The 13886-nt window shown below is 26.3% G+C and overlaps 1 protein-coding gene across 2 annotated transcripts in view; it reads left to right on the top strand.

Moving 5' to 3' along the window:
- Positions 1-13886, top strand: part of grn (GATA binding protein grain) — a 123745-nt gene that overhangs the window by 68353 nt on the left and 41506 nt on the right. For both annotated transcript variants that reach the window (XM_075313420.1, XM_075313364.1), the window contains exon 5: positions 6933-7078. In XM_075313420.1, the coding sequence (XP_075169535.1) occupies positions 6933-7078 (146 nt within the window). The remainder of the gene's footprint in view (positions 1-6932; positions 7079-13886) is intronic.

Genomic DNA, 13886 nt, shown 5'->3' with positions numbered 1-13886 from the left:
TGAGGCTATTTAAAAAGGTCATCGTGAACATACTTAAGGGGCCAATATACAACAAATTCTTGTTGTGTCATCGCTTTGCTTGACTTGCATAACCCCAGTCATATAGCAGTATAACAGCATCATCATTATCAACAGCAACCTTTCTAAAGGTTTTCATGGTTCTGCTTCTTTGAATTTTTGGCCATAACAGTTTACAGCACAAGCGTGCGAGAGTTTATACAAATTGTTGTTATTGTTTTGGCTGTAGTCAACGATAACAACAACAACAACAGGAAAAAAATCGTAAAAACAACACCATCATCAGCAGCAACAATAACATTAACGAAAATTGGGAAGCCTATAAACAAACATCATTAACGCACTGATTTATTGGCCCTGGTCCATTTCAAAGTAAAACCAAATAACATTTAGAGTTAAAAAATCGTGACATTCGGTGTTAGGTTTTTTGAAGAGGGGTAATAAAAGGAAATGGAAGGTCCATGGCAATAGACTTAAAGATATAATAGTAATCCAATGATTTAAATATTCTATTTAAGAATAATTAATTTCTTAAGAAATTTCTCTTGAAATTCGTATTTCAGAATATATTTAGAATATGTGTTTCAATTTTGCATAGAACAAAAAATATTAAATATTAAAATTATTTATTAAACATCAAGTCCAATCAACCAACCTAAGTCATTCCCATTGGGAACCATAAAAAGTTTCTTGGGTTTAATAATATCAACAAAAATCATCCAAATTTCTTAAGCATTTTATTTGTAGAGTTCATTGTCTAAGTCTTTTATTCCGAGGAATAAAGTTTGATCCTTAAGTCTTTAATATTTTTCATATTCCTTGAAGAAAGAAGGAGAACCTCTCTCGCATAGAATTTTCTCATGTGATCTCTCATTAGTAGAGATCAAGTTCGTTGTCTAAGTCTTTCATATTGAGAGACCAAGTTTATTTCTTCAGTCTTTAATATTTATCATATTTTATGAGAAGGGGAGTGAACCTCTCTAACAAATAATTTTCCCCTGGAGACTATTTAATTTATAGACCAAGTTCATTTCTTAAGTCTTTCATATTGAGGAACTGAGGAACAGCATTTGTAGAAATCAAGTTCGTTGTCTAAGTCTTTCATATTGAAAGACCAAGTTTGTTACTTAAGTCTTTAATGTTTCTCATAGCTCACGAAGATTCCATGAGCAATCAATGATCATTGCTCAATTCTGTTGTATAGGAATTGTCCCATATGTTCTCTCCTTTATAGAGATCAAGTTCATTTCTTAAGTCTTCCTTCGGGGAATTAAGTTTGTGTCATTAGTCTTCAATTTTACGACATTTACTAAATTCAAATATCTTTTAACATTCAATCGCAGTTAATAAATTCAAAAAGTCGGTTTTTTTTAGATAACCGGTATATCTCTGGGGAAACCAAGTTCATGCCTTAAGTCTTCTAGCTAATTATTTTTATCTAAATATATTTTTACAATTATACATAATATGATCTAATAGCCCCCTTTATTAATACTTTATCATATTTGCAAAATCCATTTAAAAACTTTTCCATTAGGTGTCATTTTCAATAATGATTTATTTCGATAATATGAAATCGTAATTGCATTGTTATTTCACTCATTATTATTACTATCATATTTTTTCATCGAAATACGTACTTTTTAAAAGCGAAAAACATTATTGTGGAATTCTATTGCACCATTTATTATGTCATTAGTATTGAAAAGAAAAACAAATTACAATTTCTATAAAGAATACGGTTTTAATCCGTTGATTATTTGGTTAAACAAAAATGTTGATATACTATGAATGGACTGCCAGAGCATTGATATAAACTAAAGCTAATATGCGTTCTAGGATTTGACATTCAATTTTCTTTCCCTTCAACTATATCCTAACTTTACTTTCTCCAATTTTGGCAGGTGATTGTGTCCATTGGCGCCTTATAATTGCATGGTATATAAAAAGTCCAATTAATTTGAATTTTTCTCAAAACTAAATTGAAAAAATGTTTATCCTTCGAACAAAAAAAAAAAAGAAACTTCTTGGAATTAAACTGTTTAAGCTCCTTCGAAAACTAAATTAATGTATAAAACCCTGGCTGTCTGTCTGCTAGTATTTTTGTTTTCCCACTCTTTGTCACTTTCAGTTCGTGTTGGAAACACAGACCACAAACCAACGAATCAACCTCATCATCATCACCATCATCATTATTATTGTCATGTTGGTGGCGTGTTTCTTCTGCTTTTCGATGTTCTTCATTTGGGGGGGTTTCCAAAGAATTTAAAGACTTTTGTTTGATGATTTTTTCGTGTAGAGTTTTGTTTTTTTTTAGTTATTTGGCTGAGGGTTTGATACAATGTTTTGTTGATTGTTGGTTTTTTTGTGGGCTATTTATATTGTCGCATCTTGTTAACAATGGTAAAAGACAAAATGCTCCACTAAATTATATACCATACACAGGTAGATATACATATGCCAAATTAAAAAGGTATTGCTTAATTTAAATTTTAACAAAACAAATGAGAAAAAAAAACAATGAAATGAAATTGCTAATAAAAATTTTATTTAAGGGCTTCAAAAAGACACTCAGATATTTTCTAATTATATATTCAGGTTCAAAAAATCAGCCAGCCAGCCAACCTACTTTTCAACACCATTTTTATATTCTCATATAAAAGAAATTAAAATTTTGAGGGGTGGTGTCAGTTTAGTGCGTGTTTTTTATTATTACGAAAAAAAAATATATGTTACTGTGGTTTTATTGTCAAAGACCATCAACACATGGTTAAAACTAAAATAACCACACACACACAAAATAAAAATCTTAACAACCCAATACAAACAAAAACATAATTCTAAAGGCCCGTTGGGTTTTGGGGGAGTGGGAGGCCTACTATTCCTGGTGACATACCTTCTTTAATTTACGACATAGTCATAACACGCATTCTCGCTCCTTGTTAATTTTGTTGAAAGCTTTACAATGGTCGAATCATCAAAATTTATATGTCCGTCTGGTCTGTTCATCCCTAGTGAAAACAACCATATGTATTTTTGTCCCTTGTCCGAGTTATACAAATTATTGCAAATCTATAAAATAAAGGAGAATTGTTACAACCACTAAAACCTAGAACTCCAATAATAACCAAGAAAGCCTTACTCATAATACAAAAAAAAAAGAAATTAAATATAAGTGGACTCTTTGGATTGCCAAATACAATATTTGTAGTTAAGGTTGTTTGAAGATATCTTCAGTTGTTTTTTTGTTTTTGGTTTTTACGAGCCAAACCAACATAAAACAATAGAAGAACGCACTTATATTCCACATTAAACAACCATTGGACACCACTGTTTAATGGTCATTAGTCAGCAAAGTACATGGAATACTAGTTTAGCTATCCCATACCTCAAGACTTATACCACTCAAATAAAAATGAAAATTACAAGTGTCTTACTCTGTATGTGACTAACGTGTTTTCTATTTTTTTTTTTTTTGGTTTTGTTTTGTCTCCACACCCCCACAATAAATCCAACAGGGGCGTATTTTCAAATATACAGAAGCTAAAGGAGGAAACGTTTGGATATTTCCACATATTTGGGGAAAAATTGATTGGGGTGTTATATTCCACCTATTTTTTTTTTATTCCTAATTTTTTTTATTTTATGTGTGAAATGATCACATACCTACTTTTCTATCTTAATTCATAGTTTTCCAAAAGAAATTAGTATGAAATTAAAAAAACCCCATTTGATGTTAATGTTTGCTGGGTGATTCTATCCAAATATTTAATAACTAAATTATCAACGGAAACCTTAAAACCAAGGGGCCAATTAGAATGTTAATTTTACTCTTGACCTAAAGTTAACGTTGCGTAAAAATGCATCGAGAAAATTGAAAATTTTTAAAAATGTGGTAAACCAGAAAAACACATACACACACACTCTCATTAAAACTAACACCACCTAAATCCCAAATTGAAATTTAAACTAATTTAAAATGTTCCCCCCTTAATGATCACTGTCCCTATATATTAGGATTTTTTGTTATGGTCACTTTGTTTTTGTTTTTATCCAAACAAATAATTTGGTTAAAAATTTTGAAAGTGAAAAAATTAAAAAAAAAATACTAGACTGGCCGTTAAATATCATGTAATTGCAGAGTTATTAACATGACTTGGCATTACTTGACCTAAGATTGTCTAGCAGACAGATGGACAGCTACTAAAAAATAAAAACTAAATGTACATCATTTACGCTTCCATGAAAATTATGACCTTATAATTTTAGCTATCAAAATTAGACATAACACAAAACTTTTGGTGGTTTGAGAGGGGAAGAGTAGGAAAATGTGAAGAAGGAAAAAAATAAAAAGAATTTTAGAAACTGAAAAAAATTAAAATTTTTAGAATTAGGGAAGAGAGAAGAAAAAAATATTTTGAAGGGCTTAAAAATATTTTTTTTTTTCATAGTTTAATCATTTTGATCTTATAGTAAATACAAGATTAAAACATAAAAATTAAGAAATCTAAAAAAATATTTAGAGTAGGAAAATGAGAAGGAAAAAAATAAAAAGAATTTTAGAAACTTAAAAAAAATAAATTTTTAAGAATTACGGAAGGGAGAAGAATAAAATATATTTTTAAGGCCTTAAAAATATATATTTTTTTCATTTTCATCATTTTGACCTTATAGTAAATACAAGATTAAAATATAAAAACTAAGAAATTAAAAAAAAAAATATTTGGAGTAGGGAATTAAGAAGAAAAAAAATAAGAATTTTAGAGACTTAAAAAATTATTATTTTTTAGAATTACGGAAGAGAGAAGAAAAAAATATTTTGAAGGGCTTAAACTATATATATATATCTTTTTTTTGATTTTTTAATCATTTTGACCTTATAGTAAATTTAAGAATAAAATATAAAAACTAATAAATTAAAAAAAATATTTAGAGTAGGGAAATGAGAAGAAAAAAAAATAAAAAGAATTTTAGAAACTTAGAAAAATAAAATTTTTAGAATTAGTGAAGGGAGAAAACAAAAATATTTTGAAAGGCTTAAAACTATATATATATTTTTTTTTGAATATTTAATCATTTTGAAGGGCTTAAACTATATATATTTTTTTGATTTTTTAATCATTTTGACCTTATAGTAAATTTAAGAATAAAATATAAAAACTAATAAATTAAAAAAAAATATTTAGAGTAGGGAAATGAGAAGAAAAAAAATAAAAAGAATTTTAGAAACTTAAAAAATTAAAATTTTTAGAATTAGTGAAGGGAGAAAACAAAAATATTTTGAAAGGCTTAAAACTATATATATTTTTTTTGAATATTTAATCATTTTGATCTTAAAGTAAATCCAAAATTAAAATATAAAAACTAAGAAATCTAAAAAAAAATTAAAGTAGGGAAATGAGATGAAGAAAAAAAAAGAATTTTAGAGACTTAAAAAAATTATTATTTTTTTAGAATTAGAGAAGGGAGAAAAAAATATTTTGAAGAGCTTAAAATATATATTTTTTTTTGATTTTTTAATCATTTTGATCTTATAGTAAATACAAGATTAAAATATAAAAACTAAGAAATTAAAAAAAAAAATATTTAGAGTAGGGAAATGAGAAGAAGAAAAAAAAATTTTAGAAACTTAAAAAAAATTAAAATTTTTAGAGTTAGAGAAGGGAGAAAAAAAAATATTTTGAAGGGCTTAAAACTATGTATATTTTTTTATTATTTAATCATTTTGATCCTAAAGTAAATACAAAATTAAAATATTAGAAATCTAAAAAAAATTAGAGTAGAGAAAAAAGAAGAATTTTAGAGACTTAAAAAAATTATTATTTTTTTAGAATTAGAGAAGGGAGAAGAAAAAAATATTTTTAAGGGCTTAAATTTTATTTTTCTATTTATTAATCATTTTGATCTTATAGTAAATACAAGATTAAAATATAAAAACTAAGAAATCTAGAAAAAAATTAGAGTAGGGAAATGAGATGATGACAAAAAAAGAATTTTAGAGACTTTTTTTTAGAATTGGGGAAGGGAGAAGACAAAATTATTTTTAAGGGCTTAAAAATATATTTTTGATTTTTTAATGATTTCGATCTTACGGTAAAGACAAGATTAAAATATAAAAACTAAGAAATCTAAAAAAAATATTTAGAGTAGGGAAATGAGAAGCAAAAAGAAAATAAGAATTTTGGAGACTTAAAAAAATATTTTTTTTTTTAGAATTGGAAAAAACTTATTTTTAAGGGCTAAAATTTTTGTTTATATTTTAATCATTTTGATCTTATAGTAAAGACAAGATTAAAATATAAATACAAAGAAATTTAAACAAAATATTTATATATTTATACAAATACATATATATTTTAAAATATAAACATTTACTATAGATACTATAGGTTATAAGAACTTATATAAAACATATATAATTACTAAAAAAATTAAATTATTTTTACAAAATTTAATATATAGATTTAATAAACTATTTAACAAAAATTAATATATTTATATATATTTTGTAAAAATTATTAGAATATTTATTCTAATAAAAAAATGTATTAAAAATAAAATTTTTCACTTATATATAAAATATAGATTTAAGTTTTCTATACATATTAATTCTTTAAAGTTAATATTAACCCAAAAATGCTATTGTTTATTAGAATATTTATTCTTTATTTTTATTAGAATATTTATTCTAATAAAAAATGTATTAAAAATAAAATTTTTCACTTATATATAAAATATAGATTTAAGTTTTCTATATATATTAATTCTTTAAAATTAATATTAACCCAAAAATGCTATTGTTGTTGTGCTCTATCTCTCTAAAAAAAACTCGATTTTCTTTCAAACAAATAAATTTAATTTTATTATTTATTTATTTCCCTTTTTCTATTCTGCTTTCATTTCATCTTTTGCAGAAGGACGTGAGTGCGTAAACTGCGGTGCAACCTCAACGCCACTATGGCGACGTGATGGTACCGGTCACTATTTATGCAATGCCTGTGGTTTATACTATAAAATGAATGGTCAAAACCGACCACTAATTAAGCCAAAACGAAGACTGGTAAGTGGGTTTGTTTTTTTTTTACATTTACTTAGTTAAAGGTATTAAGGGAAAAGAAACCTACCCTTAATCATGATGTCGAGGTTAATAACCCCTAAAATGCTAAAAACCAGGATATTTCAACTAATGAAAATTTGAATGAAATAAGAAACCATCCATCATTATTTCTTTTGATTTTGTGTGTGTGTTTTTTTTTATATATTTTATTATATATATTTTATATATTTTTTAATTTATTTGTGCTGTCTCCGAAAAAGACTATAAACTCCCCAGCATGACAATACTCAAATGTCATAATATTTCCAAGAAATTATAGAAATTATTATTATTAACTCGAATGAAGTTAAGAAAAAAAAAAAACCAACAACGAAGAGGGAGATACATAAAACACCCAGTCACACACTTAGAATTATGTGAATGGATAACTGAATGGACAGACAACCTCAACCTATGAATAGATGGGTGGATAGACATATGCCCATAAAAATTTTAATCATCTTCAGAGTTGGCATCTATTAAAATTATAGGGAAGGAAAAGATAGAAAACTAAAAAAAAATAAATTAAAATTTATATTTATATTTAAAAAAAGTTAAATAATTAATTTAATCTGAAGTTGAAAACCCTAAAAAATAATAATAAAAAACTAAATTGAAAATTCATTTAAATTTAAATAAATAAAATAAAACCGACAAAATAGTTATTAATAAAATAAAAATGACAAAATGTAAACTAAACTAAAATATAAAAAATTTTATAAAAAATATTAAAATTAAAATTCTAATTTAATTTTAAAATTTATTTAAATTTAAATAAAAAAAATAAAAACATTATTGATAAAATAAAAAAATGTGAACTAAAATTGAAAAAAAAATATTTAAAAAAATATTTGAATTAAATTAAATAAAATTAAATTACATTTAAGAGTTTAAAGAGTAAAAATTTCACAACTTTTCACTAGAGCCTAGTCCTATGCTTCATTTATTGCAATAAAAAAAATCTTCCTCTTAAATAGGAATTTTTATTTTAATTTGAAATAAATTTTTGTAAGAATTTTACAAAAAAGCTAAAAAAAATATATTAAAATTTAGTTAAATTTAAATAAATAAAATAAAAATTAATAAAACAGTTATTGATAAAATAAAAATAACAAAATGGGAACTAAAATTACATATATAAAAAATATTTAAATTAATTTAAATTAAATTAGTTCTAAGAGTTTAGGTTATTGCTTAAACATAGCGATTTTAGATTCCAAATATTTTACAACTTTTCACTATAATAAACAAATCTTCTTTTTGGATAGGAATTTTTAATTTTTTTTCAATTTCAAAATTGTTTCTCTTAAATCCCATCTATTGTCAAATTGTTTTGTAATATCCATATCGACATCCCTACCCTGTCAGTAGCGATGATGGGCATGAGAAGGACATTGACAATGATGACAATTTGAAATGCTGCTGCCACACTTGTCAATGCAAGGCAAAGTGGCAAAGCTTCAACTTCAATTCCCGCTTTAAACTTTAGTTCAATTCCAAGACACAAAACTAAAAAGCAAACCCTAGACTTTCGAATGGGAAGATCTCTAGTCATCCAAAAGTCTAGATTGCTGACTAAGCATAGATGATATCTTGGCCAGTTATGTGTGTTCTTCATTTGTAGTAGAGTAGTAAATATGTGGGAATTAATTTCAGCATATCTACTTACATATTTTATGACAAAAGGTAAGGACAGACAAACGAACGAACGAACGAATGAAAGAAATGGATGGACGGACAACTATGATATTTACTACAGATTAGTTTAGGTGGTGGTGGTGGCGCCTGATTCAATGGACCATCATGTGGTCGTATCATGGAAATCAAAAATTGATTATCACATAGTAGTAGTAGTTAACGTAGGCCGAGGGAAAAGGTTTGCAGACGGACTTGGGTTATGGGGAAAGGCAGACAGACAGACAGACAGACAGATATACAAACATAATGTTTATGTGGTGATAAGAGCTTCTTGTTGACAATCTTATGGTGGCTAAGACATCATCATAGTGCCTAGCTACGATGAGATTACTCCTTTCTTTTTTCCATAGAGTAATAATCATAACGATCATTTTGATATGCAGTAGTTTTTTGTTTTTTGGGGAATTTTGTGATGAGGGAATATTGGTCTATTAAAAGGCCTTGTTTTATGATTGTTTTAGTCCCTTACCTTAAAGGTAGGGGCATATATTGATTTAGTCAATATGATTAGCATAAAAAATCGATTATTTTAATATGACCCCAAGACTACCTTTGGTTAAACTGCCTCTAGCCCCCCACTCCAAACCACCACTAACACATCCTATTTCATTTCATTTTATTTTATTTTGTTTTTTTTTTTTTTGTTTCAAGAATCCCAATGATTTGGGTTTAGGTTACCCACAAATTTTATATTTTTAGCCACCTTTAAGGTCTGTCAATGAGGCATGAATTTTTCTTATAGGCAGAATCATCCACCAGATCATTCATATTTCCTTTGGCAAGCCCTTACTCACTCACTCACTTTCTTGACTTTGGTAGTTGGCATTGCTATCCTCCTACCAAAGTCATCGACTACTAAATGTATGAGTGACTGAGTCTGGTTAGGTTTGTTGGTTGTGTGTATTTTGATACTTGGATCATGTCTTTTATGAGGGAATTCCCAAGAAATTCACAGCTGGACATTGAAAGACTGTTGACAATTTTTGTAGGTATTAACTGACTGAATGTATTGCTTGTACTAGCTAGTCAGCTAGGTGAGCATTGGTATTGGTAGTGATGTTTTCTGAAGAATATATTCAAGAAAACAGCAAAAAAAAAAAACAACAAAGGAAAAATTAACTACATCGCTTGTGGAATGACCCAGGTGCTCTTTGCTCCAACGTTTTTGCTTAAACAATTTCCTTCGTAGCCTTTTTATGGTTTTTAGGTATTTTTTTTTTTTACCAAAACTCCCTTGGTGTTGACAAAATATGCAACAAATTAAAAATGAAATATTTTAGATGGATATTTTTTTGGATTTAAGAAGACAATGAGGGATATGGCTATGACCCCCAGTTAGTCTCTAGAAAAAAATGCTATGGATGGCTCCCCTTGTTTAAAAGGGGTATAACCCCTGTAATTAAAAACATGGAATAATTCGAATAACTAATTAAGCAATTCAAATTAAACTTTCCCAAGGACTATCCCAAAGTCATCGTCTTATTAAAGAAGAATTGTTCAATCGAAAATAATTTATTACAGAAAAAAATTTATATATCTGGAAAAATATATAGCCGTCATTACAAAACATGATCGCCTAGATATGGTTTATACAAAACTTATTTAATTTTAGGTAAATTTTAAAATTATAAATTAGATTTTCATTTTACTTTGGCTAAAAATTTAATTTGCTACAGCAATCAAAAAAAATCAAAATAATTAATACCTAATATTAAAATAAAAGTGTAGCACACACGACTGCCATAGTTGGTAGAATTCTACCAAACATGGTAGATTTTCGACTCTTGGGTAGATTGGTAGAATTCTGGATGTTTTGGTAGATTTTGCAAAATATTCCCAGCTGAGAGGTGCTTCACAAATTTTCTTTTAACATAAAATTTTGACAAAATTTCTATAGAAATAAAATTTTGCAAAAAAAAATTTCTATAGACATAAAATTTTGACAAAATTTTCTATGGGAATAAAATTTTGACAAAATTTTCTATAGAAATAAAATTTTGCTAAAAATTCCTATAGAAATAATCTTTTGAAAAAATTTTGAATAGAAATAAAATTTTTTACAAAATTTTCGATAAAAAAAAAAAAAATATTGGCAAAATTTTCTATAGAAATAAAATGTTGACAAAAATTTTTTATAGAAATAAAATTTTGCGAAAATTTTTTATACAAATAACATTTTGTAACAATTTTCTAAAGAAATAGAATTTTGCAAAAATTTTCTATAAAAATAAAATTTTGACAACATTTTCTATAGAAATAAAATTTTGATAAAATTTTCTATAGAAATAAAATTATGACACAATTTCCTATAGTACTAAAATTTTGCAACAATTTTCTATAGAAATAAATTTTTTCAAAAATTTTCTATAGAAATAAATTTTTTCAAAAATTTTCTATAGAAATAAATTTTTTCAAAAATTTTCTATAGAAATAAAATTTTGCACAAATTTTCTATAGAAATAAAATTTTGACAAAATTTTCTATAGAAATATTTTTTTTTACAAAATTTTCTATAGAAATAAAATTTTTACAAAACTTTCTATAGAAATAAAATTTTGACAAAATTTTCTATAGAAATAAAATATTGACAAAATTTTCTATAGAAATAAAATTTTGCTAAAATTTTCTATAGAATTGAAATGTTGACAAAATTTTCTATAGAAATAAAATTTCGACAAAATTTTCTATAGAAATAAAATTTTGATAAAATTTTCTATAGAAATAAAATATTGACAACATTTTCTATAGAAATAAAATTTTGATAAAATTTTCTATAGAAATAAAATTTTGATAAAATTTTCTATAGAAATAAAATATTGACAACATTTTCTATAGAAAAAAAATATTGACAAAATTTTCCATAGAAATAAAATTTTGACAAAATTTTGACAAAATTTTCTATAGGAATAAAAGTTTGACAAAATTTTCTATAGAAATAAAATTTTGCAAAAATTTTCTTTAGAAATAAAATTTTGACAAAATTTTCTATAGAAATAAAATTTTGACAAAATTTTCTAGAGAAATAGAATTTTGCAAAAATTTTCTATAGATATAAAATTTTGACAAACTTTGTATAGAAATAAAATGTTGACAAAATTTTCTATAGAAATATAATTTTTACAAAATTTTCTATAGAAATAAAATTTTGCGAAAATTGTCTATAGAAAAAAAATTTTGACAACATTTTCTATAGAAATAAAATATTGACAAAATATTCTATAGAAATAAAATTTTTACAAAATTTTCTATAGAAATAAAATTTTGGCAAATTTATTTTATAGAAATAAAATTTTGACAAATTTATTTTATAGGAATAAAATTTTGACAAAATTTTCTATAGAAATAGAATTTTGATAAAATTTTCTATAGAAATAAAATTTTGACATAATTTTCTATAAAAATAAAATTTTGCGAAACTTTTCTCTAGAAAATTTTAATTAAATATTTTATTTTAATTTTTTCAATTAAAGACTTTAAAAATATAGTCCCATTACACTCGCTGATATGGACCAATGGTTACTTCCTCTTATATTTGAAATATCAGAAGATAAACAAAGATTTTATCTCCAGCCAATTATAATGATTTTTATTTCTCCTTTCCGCCTCCCCCCCCTTAGGGCGGCTCCACCATGTTGGTGGTCTCCTTTGTAGTCCTTTTTTACATTTCACAAAGATCTTTGCAAACAATCACAAAACATTTGTCAACTTTGACAACGACAAAACCAATGTCCTTACGGGGATATTTTATTGTTGACCATACAACTAAAAACACCAAAAAAAAAAGAAAAATAAAACGCAACAATTCTACCGCCACCGCCTCTACATTAATCCAAGGAAACTACGAAAGAAACAAAGTTTTATAATACAAACTATATAAACTTGAAACAACAACGGGGCAATGACGATGACGTCGACAAAAAATACAAACAAACAAAAAAAGAAACAATTTTTAATGAATTCAAATTAAAGAAAACAATGTGTAGTACTTCAAGTAATGCTAAAATTCCCCCCTTAAGTCTTGAAAAAAAAAACTTTCAATGCTTTTGTTCTCGGCATCAAAATGACTGGCTGGCCTGGCTAACCGGCTTACTAGAGTCTAAGTTGAATGGTTGGCGCTGATGGTGGTGATGTTGTTGTTGTTGCTCATTTTTAAGTTTTAAGGCTAAAACACATAAATTCTCAAAATGTTTTCATTGTTTCATGCTTTGAGCTTGATATTCTGTATGTGGTGTTGTTGTTGTAGTTTTGGCCTTTTTTACGAATTGTTGGTGTTGTTGCCGGTGTTTTGCATATCCCTTACAGTTCAAGTGAATGCCACACAACAATGCTTCTCTCATTGCGGTGCGAAACTCCTCATGTTAGCTATATTGGTTTGTGTTTTTGTTGCAGCTGCCGGCCAGCTAAAGCAATTGCTGTCGCCGCCGCCACCACCAACACCGCTGCTGCCGCTTATGCGCTTAGCTATCTGGCAATTCGTCTGTTTTGCCCGGTTCAATAATTGCGTTTAATTATAAAGTATCACAAAAGTAGGAGCAACAATAAACCAAATGTATTTTTGAAACAAAAAAAAATAAAAAACACAACAAACAAATTGAAACTGCATCAATCCCAAAACAAAAATCTCAGACCGTCGATTGGCTTCAAACACACGTCCGGCTATGTGTAAGTCAAGCATTGAATCTTGGTTTTAATTTTTTTTGGTTTGGCCTAGGTTTATGGCTTTCCAACACAATTGTTTTGTTTTAATGTAGTTTTCGAACAATTTGTAAAACAACTGAAGTTCAAAACCTTACCTTGACATAGTTTCGAGATACTCTGTTTTGTAACTAAGGCCATACTTAACCCAGGATTGGGAAAGCGAAGACGTAGGTTAGGTAACTGTAAATCAGAATGTATAGGTAGAGATAGAATTCGAAAATTATTTCAGTTAAAAGTTAAAAAAAAACATTTAATTAAGTAATGAAATAAACTGCGGTGATAAAATATTAAGAAAATTTAAAAAAAAAATGGAAAATGTAGCATATCCGAAAGGCGTTTTATTTTGTTTGAATTGCGGTGTGTACATTAAGGAATT

This window comes from Haematobia irritans, chromosome 1, assembly GCF_050003625.1.
Source record: "Haematobia irritans isolate KBUSLIRL chromosome 1, ASM5000362v1, whole genome shotgun sequence".
In the NCBI taxonomy this organism is placed as follows: Eukaryota; Metazoa; Arthropoda; class Insecta; order Diptera; family Muscidae; genus Haematobia; species Haematobia irritans.
The sequence above is the reverse complement of the archived record's forward strand: the minus strand, read 5'-3'. Positions and strand labels throughout refer to the sequence as shown.